This window comes from Haemaphysalis longicornis, unplaced genomic scaffold (genome assembly GCF_048455015.1).
Source record: "Haemaphysalis longicornis isolate Haplotype H1 unplaced genomic scaffold, Haemaphysalis longicornis Haplotype H1 scaffold_14, whole genome shotgun sequence".
In the NCBI taxonomy this organism is placed as follows: domain Eukaryota; kingdom Metazoa; phylum Arthropoda; class Arachnida; order Ixodida; family Ixodidae; genus Haemaphysalis; species Haemaphysalis longicornis.
The window spans coordinates 19956323-19976644 of record NW_027526245.1 but is presented as its reverse complement, the minus strand read 5'-3'; the positions used below and the strand labels follow the sequence as shown (position 1 = coordinate 19976644).

Below are 20322 nucleotides of genomic sequence, written 5' to 3'. Positions count from 1 at the left end.
CCTGTATACCAGGTAACTATTCAAGAAATTTGTGTGTTTGGAATTAAGATGTGTTTCCTGGACACACATTAAACTTGGCTGATTGGCATGCAGAATCTCATGCACGTCGTCAAGATTGTTCAGAAGGCCTCTGCAGTTCCATTGAACAATATTTTCTCTTCCCATTATTATGTGTTCAGAGCTACTGGAGTGTGACTATTTATGTAGGGTCTTTCGGGGCTTGCACTCTTGGAAGGAGTTTTCTGACCTTCTCTACTGACCTGGACGTCACAGCCCGTTCCTTCCATTGCGATGAAAGCCGGAAGGGCTCGACGTCCATGTCGTCATCTGAAGGCAAGGGGGTGCCCAGCGGACTGGGCCCCCTTGACGTCGTACCCTTTAGGGTGTTTCTTGCCTGTGCTGGCAGTGCCGAAGGCGTGGGGAGCACCACAGGTGGCACAGGCAGTGAGGCAGGGGAGGGGGTCGCTGCGACTGCCTCCGTCTCCATCTCGTCGGGGCCCTCGCGTGTGCTTCGGGCCGGTGGAGAGGGGGAAACGGTGGGTGCGTTTATTAATTTTTGACGGGTGTGAAATTTCATGCTGGTTTATGCATGGATGAGGTCGCATTAGCCCTAACCAACGGTACGCACGTTTGTGGAATTTTTATTTGCCTGGAAATAGGTTTGCGATTTCTGGGGTTAAAGAATGCTCGTTAAGAAAAACAAAAAGTGCCGCGATTAGATACCTTTATGAGCACGCCGACTGCATACCAAAGTTTTTTTAACTTTTGCATTGATTTCATATTCAGTTTCGTATTCTACATTTGCGTACTATTCCTTCTCATGTTCTAAATCATTTTTTAATTGGACACCTTGCTTCCGCCCCGAGTTTTCGAAATTCGCGTCGCGATCCCCTTCCGCTTACAAATGTATTCGATCAGTCTTTTACATGTTACAGTGCTGCTTGTTTCCATAAAGGGACCCTGCAAAAATTTTTCAAGTTTTTTTGATATCCTTAATGCTTGCAGAACGTAGTCACCCAACACACCCAGTACTTAGGTTAGGGGGTCCCAAAGTACCTCAGCCAAAAATTACTACGCAATACTCATCAGATAACTTGAAAACTCGCTCAAAAGATTTTTCTCTCTTTCCCGGTGTTGACGGTCTTCGACGGCCTGAATTACGTCACTGAGGCCATGTAGCGGCTGTTGGTCGGTTTTCCTTCAGTTGCAGCACTGAGCGCTTTTCGATAGCAACTTTAAAAATAAAGCCACAAAAACAAAGCATAAACGAAAGGCGTATCTGGTGCGACGAGCAAAGCACGCAGTGCCGCACCATGCTGGCGATAACTGTAGCTGCTTCAAGACGCGAAGGAATGAGTGAAAGCGTTTATCGAAAGTGTTGCAGGGTCCCTTTAAGCTACAGCCAGGTTAAAACACGTGTTTCCCGAAAATGACCTCGGAGCTTGCGGATCTCCAATAAGCCCGCACGCAAACAAAAAAGAAACGCGCAGCCACGAACCCCTCGCTGTATTTAACGCGCCTTGATGTGATGGAATCGAAAAATGTATGAAATCGTAGCGTAATACAGCTTCCCTGTAAAGGAATACGAATAATCGTCACAAGAGGTCTGCTTTAACAAAAACGTCTACGTGCGCCCCATGCATACGCAAAAAAAATGTCCTCCGATGGGTTTTGGACCAATGGACGCCGATGGGAAGCCGGACGCTCTATCCACTACGCTACGTCCCCTTCTGGCGACGATGATGATGATGATTAGCGGCTCTCCCTTTGAATCGGGCCGTCGGTTGTGAGCAACCGACTTGCCAGTTTTCTTCCACTTACTTGCCCCACTTCTAGCTGAACTATTAGATTTGCCCCCCCCCTCATCTGCCCCTCATCCCAGCTTTAAACTCTCTCCTCCTTTTTTCCTCCCCACGCTGTCCTAAACAATCAACCATATGGTTACTCCGCCTGCGTACGCATCCCTTCCCTACTTTTCCTCCACCACCCTTCCAGTCGCCTCTTCGTGAGCCTCGTGCGCATGCGTGTAATCCTCGCTATCGTTAAGCCATACTCCTTAATATTTATACTGTTTCACTCATGGTATTTCTACTTGTTGCACTGTTACTGTTTTGTGCTCCGCGCCGTCGTTAAATACCATCATCCCTGATTTTCCTCTGCTAAAGGATAGCCCTAGGTGCGTCGCTTCTTCACCGCATATATCCATCAAGCCCTGCATACTTATCCGGTCACCCGATTGATTGTACGGTTTAACGCGCCGACGCAACGCAGGCGATGAGGCGCTCCGGATTAATTTTGACCACCTGGGAATATGTAGCGTGCGCCGAAATCTCGTACACACGGGAGTTTTTGCTTTTCGCCTCCATCAGAAAACTGGCCGCCGCGGCCGGGAATCCAACCCGCGACCTCGTGCTCAGCAGCGCAACGCCTTAGCCACTATGCCACCACGGCGGGTTTATCCGGTCACCCGCCATCAACAATATGTCGTCTGCATCAATCGGTCCTGGAACGCATTGTTCTACCACCTGTCCGTTTTTTAGGTATGATAAGTCAAACCCCCGAGTACTGCCCTCCAGATTCCTTTCTGACCCCGCCATGTAGATCAGGAACAGCTGTGGGGAGAGAGAGGACCTCCTTGTTCGAAACCCTTGTAGGTGCATGCAGGCCTATTGTAGGTTATCCCCTCCCACACTATTCGCACTTGGTTCTCCCGGTATAGCTCCCTGAGTAAGCTAATGAATTCTTCCCCCACTCCCTCGTCCTCCAGGATACTTCATAGCTGCTCCCTGTCTACATTATCATAAGCCGCTTTAATATCCAGTAAGGCTAACCACAAAGGTCGGTTTTGCATCTTCGCCACCTGTATGCATCGGCTTACAACAAATAAGTTGTCATCTAGTCTTCTGTCCTCTCAAACCCCGTTTTTGAGTTCCCCTAGTATCATATTTTCTGCTACCCACCGCTTGTGGGAATATCCTATCCTTAATGCTTCCCATTAAGGAACAGAATATTATGATATAATAGCGCACCGTCATTATTCTCACTGCTCTCGCGCAGCACCGAACCGCCCTATCGAGAGAATCTGCCCACAATAGATTCGAGAGCGAGCCACGAATCTGGCCGCGCGTGTACGTTGTCAGTCACTTCCCAGGGAAGCGATACCTTCCATAGTACAGGGGTTTATTACGCGGACAACCACAATACAAACACTACACTGCACTACGCACCTAGCCCCTACAGCCGTCAGCGTGTGCGCAGCCCGTAGTCGGCCAGCAGTTAGCGTCCGCCGGCGTTGGCCGGCCGCAACGCTCGCTGACATAGGGAAGGGGGCTCTCTGTGGCCGTTACACATTTCAGGCCACTGGACTCGACCTGGCGGCATCGGCGCTCGTCCACTGACCATAGACTGTGCAAGCCGTAACAGCGCGGACGCGGGGGCAACCCATCAAGGAGTGGAATATGCCCGCGGAGACTCGCCGGGCATCCTAGGTAAACGCACTGACGCCAATCAAGGCATGCGCCAAGCGACACGGCGGGTGCCGTGACCGACAGAAGTGGGAAACAACGGTTAGCGCAAGAAACGGCCAGCCGAAAGGTATTTACGTAACGTGCGATCGCTGCGCGTCCCTATAGGGCGGTCTACCCGGGCAGTCTACTGCGCACATCCCCCGTCGCCTCGTAGGAAGAGGATTGAGGCGCGCTATGATCGCCCTCGCCCCACCAAGCAGGAGGACGTCGCTAGCGCCTCCCCGCCCCAATTGGAGGGGCTTGGCCCCTACACGCTACAGATCGAACTTCCTTGCCTGCATTGCTAACCTGTACAGGACTGACGTGACGGCTACCGACCTATACGAGCTCGGTTTAGTCCTGCCTCCTTTGCCCGTGTACATTAAGTTATCGTGCTCGTTTGCCACGTGTCCGGTATTGCCTTCTTTTCTATCCCTGTTCTGATGGCGCGTAGTAGCTTTCCCTTGCTCTTTGGCTCTTATTGGTTAATCAACTCCATTGGTATCCCATTCGTGCCTACCGCAGTATTCAATACCAGCGCCCCTAGCGGATTTCTGTATTTCTGGCTTCAACATGCTGGTGTCGCATTGGCCACTATTACAATATTCTAGTTCACTGTAATCCTGACATACTTGAGTCAACAAACCTAGCTCGCGTGTGCTTCACTAGAGAAAGAGCAGTGTAACAGTTCGAGTAGCGAGTTCTGCAGCATCACCGAACCGCTGCCACGTTCTTTTTTTTTTTTAACTAGGGCACATGTTTGGCGGGATCAGCTAGGCGCCCTTTGTCAAGTGGGGCCCCAGTACGTCCCTGCGCCCGTTCCCCATAACCTAGCTACCGCACTGCTCTGAATATTTAGGTATATTTAATAACTCACTCACTGCGTTTCGCAACATGTCTGTGAGCGTGCCGTGCTATAGCTGACCTCTTTTTGTATCGTTGTGTTTGTAACCCGAGTGACGCTTACCCCGTAAATTGGGCATGAAAGGATGACGAGGCCGTACCTTCTCTCTTTTCTGCAATTTCTATTTTATTTCCTGCCTGTATATTTATTACATCAGAAGAGTTGACACATGAGCTGGTTGCTACACAACTTCGGAAGAAAATGGCAGCGCAACAGACGGGGGGGGGGAGGGGGGGTTGGGGAGCAAAAATGAGACAAACACTTACCCCGTTCCGTTCCATCTGTTGCGCTGCCGCTTTCATACGAAATTCATCACACGCTTCCTTTCTCATGTGTAGGCCATCTTACATCACCCCGTTTCCGTACAACTGTACATTGTAGTAATTTCTCTAACGAGTACGTTAGTGCGACGACCACTCGTGTCGCATGGCTCACTGCTAGGCATTGTACTTGTGTACTGTATGGGTGTGTACGTGCTTGTATGTTTGTGCGTACAATGAAGAGTAACTTTTCTTGTGTGTTACCAGTGCTACACCTTTTTTAATTAGTGTTCATCGTACTTCGAGCCAGCACATGGCCCTTCTTCTGTTCCTGAGCACGCTAATAAACGATAAGCGATAGGACTCCGACCGGCATTGCGAAATTTCCGGGCATGACTGTTCGAGTGCGAAATGATATAGCACCTGTGGAGGCGAGTCGCTCCATGACCAGCCACGACTCCCTGATGGCCTCGACGCATGCCTCCGATTCTGCGCGGTACGCCTTCGTGACCGCCTCGCTGTACGTGGAGCAGGGGGCCAAGCCCGGCGGCATCTTGAAAGGGCCGCCAGACGCAAGTGCGCTGCAAGGACAACACGCGAGGATAACTTCACCGTTCGTCAAACGCGCAGTCTTAATGAGGCCAACAATGGCGACTTAGACATGACGGATAGAGACAAGCGATTCCGGCAGCTCTATGTCAGCAAGCGATTCCGGCAGCTCTATGTCAGCCGCAATCGCCCCAGTCGCGGCGGCCAGCAGCGCAGTTGGTCTCAACCAGTTTTTGCCATCGCCGCTGTTGCTCTTACCACGCAACAAGGAAGCTGACATTTCGTGACACCGCGTCCTGTCCGCACGTTGTCTAAAACACGTACGTCGGGGCGCGCGTGAGGTGCAGTTTGCGCCGGCCGTCGAGCGCAGCCGCAAACGACTGCAGAGCCCTTCCGGTTGTGGCCAGGAGTAGGCATGGCGAAAAACAACCGAATAATCTTTGCCAAAGGACACTTGTATTATAAATACGTGAGAAAACCGGTGCGAACTTTGAGTACTGGACGTTAGGTACTAGGCCTCTGCAACGTGGTTGCAAAGCTTTGCTGCCAAGTTATTTTTTACGTAATCCTGGACAGACGCTAGAGGCAACAGACCGCAACCACTATATCCAAACCGCGTTAAGCAAATCTGTTGGGCACGTTGGTGCATTATGATTCAAAAAATAGAGGGAGACTTGGACAACGACCGTAAAGAAGGACGACGGGACAAGCGCTTGTCCCGTCGTCCTTCTTTATTGTCGTTGTCCAAGTCGCGCTCTACTTTTTGAATCCAAACGGCGGTAATTACTAGTTTGTTAAAACGCATATCAATAGTTTTAGCTTCCGACGCGAGAAAATGACGGAACATTCTTTCTACTTCAATGGATAACACCTCTGTGTTCCACTCGGGTGTTTAAAAAGTAATGCTGTATTTAAATAAAACCGCACAGTATTAATACGCCTTCGAGAACTTCTTTTGACGGAAGAAATCTCGGATTTATTAAGGTCCACGAATCCGATTCTTCTAATACTTTTGGCGTTGGTACAACGTTCAAGAAATGCGACACCGACGCTGTCACTCAATAATGACATCGCGTTTTAGCTTTTGTTAGGAAAATTAGCGTTGAAAAACACTTACTAAATAAAATAAAACAAAATTCGCTAGCTAAACTAGACATAATGTTTAAAAGGGGAGCTAGCAATCATTTTGAAACTAGCGCCCCAAATAAATCTTGCCATTCCCTCCGCGAATACACCCAAAAGTCTTCAGCTTCCTGTTCTGACTACATTCAACTTCGTGCGCATCCTCGCGAAAAGTTTATTACAAAAGTAATATTAGAATACTTCTAGAATACTCAAGCAATGATAGGCGCGTTTCTCGGCCTAATAACCAAGGCGTTTGAAAATATATTTCAAGTTTGAAGTCAAGTCTGCATTTATTTCACGCTTTTTGGTACACAAGGAGGCGGGATAAAAAGCCACCCAACGGTAGCTTGACGAGGCCCCTGCCTCCTGTACCATGGACAACATTGAGCACAGTACATACAAGAGCATTTCGTTGTCAACCATAGACAAAAGAATATGTTGTCAATTTTTCAACAATGTATAAATACATAGTTACGCACAGATACATACATATGTCCCAACATTAAAGGGACACTGAAGTGATTTCTAAACATTGCGGGATTACTAGCGCAAATTGTAGTCGGGAGTCCATAGGCCATGTTTCGACCACTCTGAGCGCGTTTGAGGGAAATTATTTAGTAGAAAAATCAAATCGAAAATGCTGTCCTCCTCTCTGCACCCTCGCCCATTTCCTGTGACGTTTTCGTGTGACAACAGGAGGACGTGAGCTCGCAATTGGCTGCGCTACTGCACGGCTCGCCGACCTTCCGACCGAGTCAGTCGGCCCAGCGTCGTCGCACTTCGCTCGCTCAGTTGAAACTAAGCCACAACACGTATGTGAATGAAAGAATTTGCCTTTCTTTACTTCGTTAGTGTGTACACTGTATCAAGCTTCGAATCCGGGTCACTCCACACAAGCGCTGCACAAGTGCACATGCGACGCTCCGCTGACTGGTACGCTAGTAGGAAAATGTAAAGCCACTTGAAGGCGGGAGAAGAGTCAGCGAAGTCAATATGGGTACTAAAGAAATATATTCAACTGAAACTTTTACCGTACAACACAAAACTAGGGAGCAGGAAGCACTCTTTTTTTGCGCTGGGTGAACAAGCCCAGCGGTCAGCATTACGACCACACATCTGCAAACGCTTTTACGTCTAAGAAATGTAATTGCTAGACGTGAGATATTGTCTAAGTTAGGGGCACGCTTACTACACGAGCGCTATAGAACAAATAGTCACCTAAGGTACTTGAAATGTTAAAACTAAATAAAAGTGTAAACTGCTTGTAAATTATACACCTTACATATCCAACCTCGGCAGCGCTGGGTAGTGGCCTAGTTGTGTGAAGCGCTAGGATTATTGTTTTGCAAGGCGCAAGTTCAAATCCCCGAAGGTACATGCTTTTTTTTGTAAGTGGATTATTTCGTTTGTGGCCGATGCTTTCTAAACTGAGTTCACCCTTTTTGGGCCGTAACGTTCACTGCTCCACGAGCCAGTTCGCAGAACGCGCAGAAACTGACAATGACGCGCTAGCGAGTTCTCGTTGGCGTGCTGTTCCTACAAGCACCGACTACTTGAGGGCAGTGGGCACAGAAAAGAATCAGCAGACCTTGGCCTGGTGCGAACACGCTTTCTACGATACAGGCATGAATGAGGCAAGCTCCGAATATCCGGGAAAATCGCATGGAATTTGAGCGTCTGCGGTGACGCGGAGGGCGTTCATCCACTGCGTACGCCTCGGCGAGTTATTGCTACCATTCCAAGCCGTCCCGGGGGGCTTATCTTAGGCATTTTACAGCCGATAACATGACAGAAGCGCGGTACGACGATTACTGAGATGGCGAGAATGCCCATCCAACGATGCCGTCGGATGTCAAGCAATGTTGTTTAACAGAACCGAAACCTTAACTTGTGTGAATTCTGTCCTTGGACATCGTCCAATCAAGGTGCATCTCCTGATGTCGTCACAGCCTTTAGTTTGTGCGGCCGCCACAGACCGCGCATGGTAGTTTTAAATGCAGAGCACTTCTTTAACTCACATGTAGCGTCCGATGTCCGTCCGCAACAGCTCAGCGCGCAGGCGCGCCCTCTCCCCCACTCCTCCTCTCCCGCATCACGCTACCCTCCTCGCTCTTAACAACAGGTCCGCACCCCTCCCCCTACACTATATAAAAAAATAATACTTACCGGCGCCAGGTTTCGATCCCACGACTCTGCGGGCGGAACGCAAGGTACATGGTGCTCTACCCACTGCGCCACAAACCCGACACAGAATGGAAGGCCACGAACGCGCCTTATATCCTTGACTCATTCAAACTACGTCAAGAAGCTGCTGATACAACGCATTCAGTACCACCAACTCCCCAAACCCTAAACGTTAACGCAATACACCTACCCCCTATGCGACGCATTTACTCGAGTCCCCCTCGCGGGGAGATGTTTTTTCGTCTTTCCCGCTTTATAAAATAATTAGCGACTTATAAACCGGATAAACGATGAAAAGTGTGGTAATTTGAGCCAGTCTGCGCAGTGCAAGCAAAGGTGGGAGCTTAACAAATTCACTTCAGTGTCCCTTTAAAAGGGAAAAACACCTGGAACCCCTGTGATCCTAACCCGATGTTTTGAGCATAGATCACCTTTTATTGAAATGAAGAGCCAGATCTTATAAATAAAATGAAGAAATTCGAGAGCGTGAGAAACTCCACATTTTGACTGACTCTCTTAGATTTTAACAACATTCACGTCGACAATTTTTCCTAACTACATGAATGGCTGCAGGTGGAACCACTCGAGCTTGTTTATTCTGAGCAATGCGAGGCTGCTTTAAAAAAAGCAGCATCTGGAGCTCACGTTCTATTAAAAGGACACTAAAGGTATTTGCAGACTTTGCAGGATTACTATCGCAAATTGTGGTCTGGAGCCTCTAGCCCATATTTCGACCACTCTCTCTGCGTTTACGTGACTTTATTCAGTAGAAATATCAATTCGAAAGTGCTTGTCTCCTCTCTTCATCTTCGTTGTCGATTTCCGATGACATTCCCTATGATGTCAAAACAAGATGACTTGGTTTGACTGCACTACTGCACGGCTCGCCGACCCTCAGACTGAATCAGTCGGCCCGGTGTTTAGTCAGACGGCGGTCGGCGGGTCGTCGCAATTCGTTCGCTCAGTTGATACAAGGCCACGACACGTTTGTGCCAGGAAGAACGTTCTTTTAGTTTGGCCTTGCAAAGGGAAGACGAGGAAGATGCTACGACAAGAAGTGTGAAGAAAAGTCGCGAGGATGCAAGGAGCCGACGAGTAAGTCGTGGGGAGTACGCGTCCCGGCGCAGATGTCTGGGTGGGGAGGCGCGAGTCGCAAGTTGGCTCAGCCTTGTGGGGGCGTCAGCTGTGTCTTGAAGGTGTTCTCCTGGATGAGAGAGACTGCGTGCGCTCAGGGGAATCAGTGTCTCATCTACCAATAAGATGGAGAGCTAAGAAAAGCCAAGTTAAAGCTAGTGAAGGCCACCAGCTCTGCTGCTTCCTCATTTTTCGCGCCTCGATTACGAAGGTGGCCAATTTTTTATATGTCCGAGCATGAAGGGTAGTTGTAGCAGTATCACATTATATATGCGGTTGGAATTAGTGGGGGTTGGAATTAGTGCAGACAAAACGATATAAGCTCCTAGTGTGAGAGTTCTCCATTGGCACCATCAATTTCTCGTGTCACTGATGGTTCGGTCTTTAGGACGTAGCAAAGGGTATTCACAGTACCCGTGCTAGGCGCCCTTTAAGCCAATAAGTGGCTATTTTATGAATTGTGCACGGATGCAGTTGAGGGGGGTCTATGGTTTCCATAGCCGACGGAGTGTGCGGTAAAATTATAACGATAGGCTAAAGTAAAGCAATTCCTGGTTAGTTTGTGGAGAGTGGAACGCCTGCGTACAGCTATAGAGGCAACATAGTGGAAGGTCGGGTATGAAGCATTTGATGAAAAGCTGGTTCTAAATCAGTATACCGACAAACAAACATTACTCACGCATCGACCAGATGCGGATACTTGGAGCGCATCCAGGCTGCTAGCATGGCGCCGTACGAGCCGCCGAAGGCCACAACAGGGCTTTTCCGGGCTCCTGGCAGCGTGTACTTGAGGTGAAGGAGGAGGTCCGCGTAGTCCGCCATGGCTTGCTCGCTGGTCAGGTAGCCCAAGTGGTTGGGACTCTGCGAGCGCCGCAGTCTGTTATCCTTTGAACCAAAAGCCTTTCTGCCACGGCACCAAGATTCGAGGGCTGGCCGCAGGGCTAATCCCTTCGGTATCTATGGGTTCATTTCAAGCAAATGCGCGCAATGGGCGTTCAGGTGCCGTGTTTGCAGGTCAGCGCCAAGTGTAGCAAAGAATAGCCGAATCCACTGAAGAATTCCTGCCTTGGGGTTTAGGAATAGTCAGGTCCGAAGTGTAGCAGGATAGATTCTGTATGAGGGAAGCGATAGTCTCACAAGCGCCAGGCACCGGTGCTAAACTACAAAAACGGGGCGTATCGTGACACCCCACCTTTTGGTTTATTGAACGATTTAGCTATGTTGAACTCCTCTGTTTGGTCAAAGGTTAACGTTACTCTGCCGCTCCTACCTCGCTTCCTCACAGAAAGCATATAACACTGATTCATGTTTCCAGTCAGTCGACAAAACGTTATGTATGGAACTGCGTGCATTTATTGTACGTAACACCTGCCAATGGTATCCTGCCTCGGAGTGGGAGGGACTGAATACGTCAAACCGCTGGAAATAGCTTTTCCAGCACCTCATCCCACGTTCGCTGTGGGTGAATAAACAATTGTTTTCAATTTTCATTCATAGTGATAGACGATGCGTGTACGAGCACCTACTGAATAGCGTGCACACACACTGACACCCCGCGTGAGGCGTGAATTGCCTTCAACAATCCATATTAGAGTGTCTGCGTGCGCGTGCGTGCAATGATGCAGCTGGCACAGACAAAAAATCAAGCTCTTGTACGGAATTTCTGGTTACGGTGACCGAACACCCTTTCCCCTACCAACTGGGGTGTAAATCATAAGCGTCCGTCATGGTTATTTGGGAGAGAATATGCGGGTGCGAGAGAAATTGGAAGTACCACCATCATCATGATAGCCCAGCGACGTCCATTGTCTGACGAAGGTCTGCTGCAGAGATTTTCATCGCCATCTATACCGTGATGTCGAAAATCTGTCATTGCCTCCCCCGTCTCTCCTGTGTCTATTTCAGTCCTCGGCCATCCAGTAAATTACAGTAATCTATCCCGAGGGGCTCTGCCGACAGCCCCTCGGATAGGGGCTGTTTTTTCTCGATTGGTCCAGCTACCCGCAAAAGTCCTTTTCGTTCTCTTAGGCCAAGCTACGGTGATTTCGTCGTGACTTTTGCCACTAATCCGAGAAATTAAGTGCCTATTTTGGGGGGTTTTGCTCCTATAAGCATTCTCTCCGTGGCTTGTCGGGTTCACCTAAGCTTTCAACACGCTCTGTAAGGTGGCACGTTGCTGCCCATAAATAACCACCAGGAGTAAGTTTTAGGTGCCCACCATTCTATTAAAAGACACAGGTTGCCTATTGTTCATTGCTTGAGAGTGCTTGCCGAGCGCCCCCACTCTATACTACTTAAACGTCCTAGTTCTGGCCCAATATTTCGTCAGGCACTAATTTATTCATTGATTATGTGGTTTAACGCGCCAACGACACACATGCGATGATACGCGCGGTAATGGAGGGCTCCGAATTAGTTTTCACCACCTGGCGATCCTTAACGTGCGCCGAAATCTCCATACTGAACTACGCAAAGTATACACACAAATAGGACGCTAAGAGGAATGGGACGAGGCGCCTCGCCCCAGTCGCGTTAGCGTCCTATTCGTGTGTATACTTTGCGTAGTTCAGTATGAAACATTACCAACTAGCCCCTTCTACGTCCATTTGAAGTTTAAACCGACATCTCCAGCACATAGGCGTTTTCGCTTTTCGTATCCATCAAAAAAGCGGCCGCCACGGCCGGGAATCGAACCCGCGACCTTGGACTCAGCAGCACTGGACCAGCCACTGAGCCACCACTGGTCAGGCACTAACAACTTTCCCAACTCCTAAGGTCGGCATCTCCATCCACCTCTTCAAGAATTTCATTACCGAGACTGAAGATGGAAACCTTCCGTATCGCTGTTTACATTGTCTTCACTTTCTTGCCAAGCCAACTTAACCTCGTCTTACGAGGGAGCTTTCCCAGTGAGCTGCCGAAGCATTTTTAAGTGTTCTCCAGACTCAATGAACGATGGAGTGGAAGAAGGAAATAAAGAAAGGCGACCGCAGACAGTTGGCTTTCCTGGCGGCCTATTCGCAAGGGTAATCCAATTTTTACATGCCACTTGCCGTCTCTAAGGGCGGTTGTAACGCCCTAATATCACCGCAGCAAGAGTCAAACTGGACGCTCGCCAGACTTCAAATGAAAATTTTACTTGGCCCCCGTGAAACACGGAATGATAACACAAAAAACGTGACGTAATGCCACACCTGTGTTAGGATGAAGACGCTACCAAACCATTAGTGAGAGAAACTAGGACTAACATATATCTACGGGGAAGCAGAGGAATGTGAGAACATGCCTTCGATTATTGCCACCGAAAAGGAGTTACGTTCTTGCAAGAGCACATGCGCGATACATAGCTTGGCGTGTGTCGGGCTGTACTTATGGCTGTGACAGGGAAAACGTGTATTTTTATCATTATATGTTTTACTTTTTTCTACCTTGGTGGTGCATGAAGGGTCTGTACTTGTATGAGCCCGTTTATTTTGAAGTCTCGTGAGTGTCCAGTCACCTTTCTTCGTCCTCGTGTTTTTTTTTTTTCGCTGGTGAAATGTATTCAAGCGACAACTAGCCCAATTTTCTGCTTTGGTTGTCATGCCGCCAAAGGTCCACGTACCTCGAATGACCTGTCGCCGAACGGGAGCGAGCTGCCGAAGAAGCGGTGCTCCGCAAAGATGACCAGGGCGCTGAACTCGGGAGCCCACTCCCACAGCAGGCCCTGCACAGGACACGCCGCGTCATCACCCTCACCACGAAGAGAAATGCGCGAGAAAAACCTACGGCGCTGCGTACGAAGCCTTCTATCGCGTCCTCGTTGCCTGTGTAGATGAAGATTGGTCCCCCGTCGCGATCCCAGTGCTGGTCGCCCAGAAGGTAGCGCATCTCGAAGGTCTTGTTGTTGTGGAACGAGAAGTGGTCCACCTGCAGTGTTCACATCTCGTCAGTTAAGAAGGGGCTGCTCACCGTTGCCTCTACTCTACTCTACTTCGCACACAATATCTGTCACATTCCACGCATCCTTCATTGGCGGGAAGGTCTGAACGGAAGCGAGACAGCCGCACTCAACTCGAGCAATAGCTGGACTAAGCAACGCCACATGCACCTATAGGCTGGCTTTCTGCTCAACTTATACTCCGTGTAAGGGAGTATAGGAGAACCGCATGCGCATCGCTCTAGGCCGCCGCCTCTTGAAGTAACTTTTGTGGCCTGCACTAAAACACAAATGTAAAAAAATCTTTCTTTCGCTAGGAGTGAAATTCTCCTGTTAGATATCTAGAATTTTCGCGAGAAATGCCCATTTACTTAACGGCGCATTATTCAGACGGCGTCAGAGAAGTGATGTATGTATATTTCGGTCTGAGAAGCACATTTTTCTCGTGTTGTTTGATGGTATAAGTTTATGTCTGTGGCTGTAAAAGCATGCAAACGTTGATGAACTACATTAATCTTGAAGCAACGGTTTATGTTTTTTGCCGAAGCGGGAATTGAGAAGTGACGCTCAAGGTAGCAGGAGGTCTCGTGGTATAAAGGTTCCGTTTCTAGTTATCACACTAACAATGCCAAACATTACAACCCCCATGTTGACATCTCTCTCGGTCGCCCTTGCTCTCCCTCTCTGTCTGTCTGTGCGCGCGTCTCTTGTCCCCCATGACTCCAACGCCTCCGCCGTAGTTCGCTAGCAATCACGTCCACGCCAATAGACGCGCTTTAGAAACAAGACGAGGTCATAAAAAATGGAAACAAGTAATCCCGATGTCTCTAAAGGAGAATCTACCCGAAGTCAAGGTAGTGTGAATTCAGGAGTACGTAACAGGAGAGGACTCGTCAGGAAATATTCACCGGCAGAACCACCTTCAATACGAGGAGAACGATGACATCGTGGCAAAAACCACATCAAAATACTCAAAACATACAAAAAATACCGGCATAATAATCCATACAAGGCCACACACATTTCAACACTGGCAGAAATGTTATTGTTACAGACAGTTTAGAAACTTGTGCAGCGTTTTGTTCCAACAAGTATTGGAACAAAACTGGTTTTGACCTCATGCTGACTAACAGCTCGCACAGACGAAGGACAAAGGAAAAGAAGGCGACAGGATTAGCGCTGGCAATGGTAGTGAACTGTTTAGAGAGCTAAAATTATTTCTTTTTACTGTCTCTGCGATCGTGGCTACTGTGCTAATCACAATGTAGCGTCAACTCTAGAAATACTACAGAAAGCGCGGTTGATAGCACGACACTACATTTGTGAATGGCATCACACTTATCACAGTTTCGGTATAACACAACAAAATGTGAATGCATTCGTTGAAGCTCAAGCTGTAACAGTAATTCAACGCACCTGACACGCAACAAAACCAACTTTTCATTACTTGCACTCACACGATTGAAAAAAAAAATCGTCACAACATCAGTTATCCCTACAAGACAAAAAGTTTGGTCTGGTGTTTGTGATTCACTGTGAGCTTCAGTGTCAATACTTTGTTCAAACATCCTCAAAAAAACAACTGATCTGAGCACCAACGATATCCACCCCATGTTAGTTTTATTGTCTATATACCAACTAGCCCGATATTGTGGCTTTATACTTATGTGTAGGCCCAAATTTGTCCTATGATTACCCACCTAAAATAGTAAGGAGGATGGCATTAGCACACCGTTCCTTGAATAACTTATGGTAGAGAAGAAACATCGCATTTTACAGCCTTTAACCGCAGAGCAAATCATTTCTACTACTATGTATATTTTATTGGCGCAAGGGCGTCTGAGGCCAAAGAGCGCCAAGACAATGTTTGTTTTGTCACATTTGTTAAAATGCCATGGCGATGATTGTGATGTACTTGATAAAAATAGTGTATATATGGGTGTAAAGGGCCCTTACTCTAATGATGATGTTAGTGCTTAATGGCGCAAGGCCAACGAGGGCAAAGAGCGCCAAAGAAGAGGTTATTTAATAAAGAGAGGTGATTACCTCACAAGGGTAGGTATAACAACGTGTAAGCCGAACATAGTAAAATCAATTAAAGATAATGGTGATGGCTGGTGTATAGGGCCAGATTTGATTATGCGTGATAGGAAATGAGGTTTAAAAACTTGGTATCTGACAAATAGTCAAAGACACGTTTCACAGAAACCATTGCATCGTCACCTAGAAACATTGATGGATGTAGGGGAACATGTTGTCTGTAAAGTTCTCTGAAGTGTTTGTGACGTGTTGTGTGAAGTGCCTTGCATGTGATTAGTATGTGCACTACGGATAGGGCCTCTCCGCACCTGCCGCACTGGGGTCTAGAAGATCCCGTCAGCAGATACGAGTGGGTTGCTGATGATCGTTGGGTGTTTATGGCGCAAGGCCAACTGGGGCAAAGAGCGCCAAAACAATAGTCGATGATAGGGGTGGAACCTTAAACACTAAGTAAAATCAGCAAAAACAAAAGTAAAATCACAACACGACAATGAGCATGGCTGGTGTATAGGGCCAGATTTCATGATGCGTGATAGGAAATGAGGTTTAAAAACTTGACGTCGGACAAATACTCAAACACACGTTTCACGGAAACAATGGCATCATCACCTAGGAAAAACGATGGATGTAGGGGAATATGTTGTCTGTAGAGTTCTCTGAAGTGTTTGTGTCGTGTTGTGTGAAGTGCCTTGCATGTGATTAGTATGTGCACTACGGATAGGGCCTCTCCGCACTTGCTGCACTGGGGTCTAGAAGATCCCGTCAGCAGATACGAGTGCGTCGCATGGGTGTGCCCTATCCGCAGCCTACCCAAGGCGACTTCAGTGTGTCTGTTGTGTGAGTCAGATGTGTACCGTCCCAAGTGTGGCTTTATTACATGTAGTTTGTTGTCTGTCTGTTCGTCCCAGTGTGTTTGCCATGTTCTGCGCAGGTGTTGTCTTATGTGTGGCTTGAGGTCTGTGTAGGGTACCGTTGTAATGTCCACAGTGTTCCTGAGTGCAGCAGCACCAGCCCTCTCGTCTGCCAACTCGTTCCCAGCGATCCCTGCATGTCCTGGGACCCAGCAGAGGACCAGCTCATGCTTTTGTGCATACACGGACATGATAGTGCTGAATACAAGATTAACTATGTGGTTTTTGGGGGGCTTGTGCGATGACAGTGCGCGAACAACACTCAAAGAATCTGTATAGATGATGGAATTGGGAATTTGAGTTTCAAGAATGTGTCGTACAATCAGTAAAATCCCATACGCTTCTGCTGAAAAAATTGATGTGTGCACGCTCATGGTTCTGGCTGCATAGAAATTAGGACCATGAGCAGCGCACGACACCATACTGGAGGATTTAGAAGCGTCACTATAAAATTCTGCACATGTGTATTTAAACTGCAAAGACAGAAAGTGCTGCAGTATTGCAGCTCGTGGTACACGATTTTTGTCAAGTCTCATAAAAGAAAGGTCGCACGACACCGGGCGAACTTGCCAAGGCGGTAAACTGTTAGAAAAGGATGACCTGTACACATCTAAAAACGAAGCACTTAGATCCGAGGCTCTCTCTCTCACTCTAAGTGAAAAGGGCAGAGGAACGGATGGGCGATTTGCAAAGAGCAGAGATGTTGATGTATCGTTAAAGACAGGATAAAAAGGATGATTATTCAATGATGAAATTTTAAAAGCATATCGCAAGTCCATGTACGTTCGTTGGTTCTCAAGGCTCCACTTATCACACTCGACATACAGACTCTCGACAGGGCTAGTGCGAAAAGCACCCGAGGCGAGACGAAGCCCCAAGTGTAGCACTGGGTCAAGCATTCGCAACGCTGTTTTAGTCGCCGACCCATATACCACACTGCCATAGTCTAAACGAGACCCAACCAATGCAGTATACAAGCGAAGCAGGAGTTCTTTGTCGGAACCGTAGGATTGGTGGGAGAGAACCTTAAGTATATTCATTGTTTTGAGACATTTATTTTTAAGTTCCTTGATGTGGGGAATGAATGTGAGTTTGTGATCAAACACAACACCTAAGAACTTGTGCTCCTTGTTCACAGGAAGCGACACGCCATTAAGATGAATGTCTGGGTCCGGATGGACACCGCGCTTCCTGGAGAACACAACGCAGGAGCTTTTTACCGGATTCAATTTAAAACCATTCTTGTCTGCCCAGCCGGCAAGTTTCTTTACACCAAGCTGGACTTGACGTTCGCAGATTGACATATTGCATCATTTATAGGATATCTGGACGTCATCTACATACATGGAATAAGAGATTGTAGGTGGCAGTGCCTTACCAAGAGAGTTCATTTTTACTATGAAGAGAGTGCAGCTCAACACGCCACCCTGTGGCACGCCATTTTCTTGCACGTGAACCTTTGAGAGTGCACCACCGACTCTTACTCGGAACGTCCTGTCCGACAAGTAACTGACAAGAGCGTTCAACATGTTACCCGAAACACCGAATGACTTGAGGTCCCTAAGGATCCCATAACGCCAAGCGGTGTCGTATGCCTTCTCAAGGTCGAAAAACACAGTTAAACAATACTGCTTGTGCGCGAAGGCATCCTTGATGTACGAGTCAAGAGCTAACAGTTGATCGTTCGTCGATCGCCCCACCCTGAAGCCTGCCTGGCAGCTCTCGAGAAGACCGTTGTACTCAAGGAAGTACACGAGCCTGCGATTTATCATCTTCTCGAAGAGCTTGCACAGGCAGCTCGTCAGGGCAATAGGACGGTAACTTGAGGGGGATGACGGGTCCTTTCCCTCCTTCAGGAAAGCTACAACTATAGCCTCCTTCCAAGAGTTTGGAATGTGCCCCGAAAGCCATATCTTGTTATATAGGTGTAAGAGTGTTAGAAGAGTGTCTGCGTGCAGGTGTTGTATCATTGTGTATGTGATGTTGTCTGGGCCTGGAGCTGAGGGTTTACACGTGCTCAAAGCAGCCCTCAGCTCATGCAATGAAAACTCTGAGTTATAAGAAGATGTTGACCTATTGTTATCTAGTATAGGCTTCTTTTCGGCCGTTTGTTTGTGTTTCATGAAAGTGTTTGTGTAGTGTGCGGAACTGGACACGTGTTGGAAGTGTTGTGCGAGGGTGTCAGCCTGGAATTCGAGTGTGTCCCCTGTTGTGCTGACCAGAGGCAGGCTGTGTGTTTGTTGTCCTTTGAGTTTGCGTATTCTTGTCCATACTTTCCGTGTGTCTGTGTACGAGTTTATTGATGTTATGAAGGAACGCCAACTCTCTCGTTTTGCCTCACGGCGCACACGTTTTCCTAACGCCTTGGCCCGTTTGAACAAAATGAGGTTACCCGACGTGGGGTACCGACGAAGGACACCCCACGCCTTGTTCTGGGCCTCTCGCGCCCGCCTACAGTCCTCATTCCACCACGGCCTCCGCTGGTTGCGCGGGGCACCAGAGGCGTGGGGAATGGACTTTTCGGCGGCGTCGAGGATGTGCGCCGTGAGGAGTTGGGTAGCTTCTTCAACGTGTAGGTGTCCTATGGATGTGTGGTGTAGTTTCGATGTCTCTGTAAATGTGTTCCAGTTAGCTCGTGCTTCATTGAACCTATTATGGGAAGATGCACTGCTTGGGCCTTTACCTATATATGTTAGTGATGTGGGGAAGTGGTCACTGCCATATGGGTCCGTGCCCACACCCCACTCAAGACATGGAAAGAGAATTGCCGAACCAATAGCCAAGTCAAGATTTGAGTATGTATTGTGTCCTATGTTATGATATGTAGGCTGTTTATTATTGAAAAGGCATGCTCCAGAGGATGTAAGAAACCTCTCTATCAGGCGACCCCGGGCATCCGTACGAGAAGAGCCCCAAAGAGAATTGTGAGCATTAAGGTCGCCTGTTAGAATGTATGGCTCCGGCAGCTGGTCGACCAGCGCCTCAAAGTCAGAGCTCGAAAGTGCAAGATCAGGAGGGATGTAAATGGAGCATACCGTTATCAACCTATTAAATATTATTGTGCGGATGGCTACAGCCTCAAGGATAGTGTTCAAGGTGACAGGGTGGCATGCTAAGGATTTGCGGGCGATTATGGCCACACCGCCAGAAGAGTGGGTGCAGCCATCCCTGTCTTTCATGTATACCAGGTAACTATTCAAGACATTTGTGGTTTTGGAATTCAGATGTGTTTCCTGGACACACATTAAACTTGGCTGGTTGGCATGCAGAATCTCATGCACGTCGTCAAGATTATTCAGAAGGCCTCTGCAGTTCCATTGAACTATGTTTTCTCTTCCCATTATTATGTGTTCAGAGCTACTGGAGTGTGATTATTTATGTAGGGTCTTTCGGGGCTTGGACTCTTGGGAGGGGCTTTCTGGCCTTCTCTACTGACCTGGACGTCGCAGCCCGTTCCTTCCGCTGCGATGAAAGCCGGAAGGGCTCGACGTCCATGTCGTCATCTGAAGGCAAGGGGGTCCTCAGCGGACTAGGCCCCCTTGACGTGGTACCCTTTCGGGCATTCTTTGCCTGCGCTGCCATTGCCGAAGGCGTGGGAAGCACGACAGGTGGCACAGGCAGTGAGGTAGAGGAGGGGGTCGCTGCGACTGCCTCCGTCTCCATCTCCGTGCCCTTGCGTGTGCACGGTGGGGAGGATGGGGATGGGGGGAGGATGGGCCGGTGGGGAGGATGCAGTGGATGCAGCGGCATCCCCAACAGACGTTGCAACCACAGCCGCTGCTGGGTGAGC

General features: G+C 48.4%; 1 protein-coding gene across 1 annotated transcript in view; it reads right to left on the bottom strand.

Annotated features, from left to right (window-relative positions):
• Positions 1 to 20322, bottom strand: part of LOC144165180 (lysosomal Pro-X carboxypeptidase-like) — a 77191-nt gene that overhangs the window by 23408 nt on the left and 33461 nt on the right. Inside the window, exons 2-5 of the mRNA XM_077695290.1 lie at positions 13431 to 13571; positions 13267 to 13368; positions 10342 to 10523; positions 5094 to 5251 (exon numbers count right to left, since the gene is read on the bottom strand). Of these exons, the coding sequence (XP_077551416.1) occupies positions 5094 to 5251; positions 10342 to 10523; positions 13267 to 13368; positions 13431 to 13571 (583 nt within the window). The remainder of the gene's footprint in view (positions 1 to 5093; positions 5252 to 10341; positions 10524 to 13266; positions 13369 to 13430; positions 13572 to 20322) is intronic.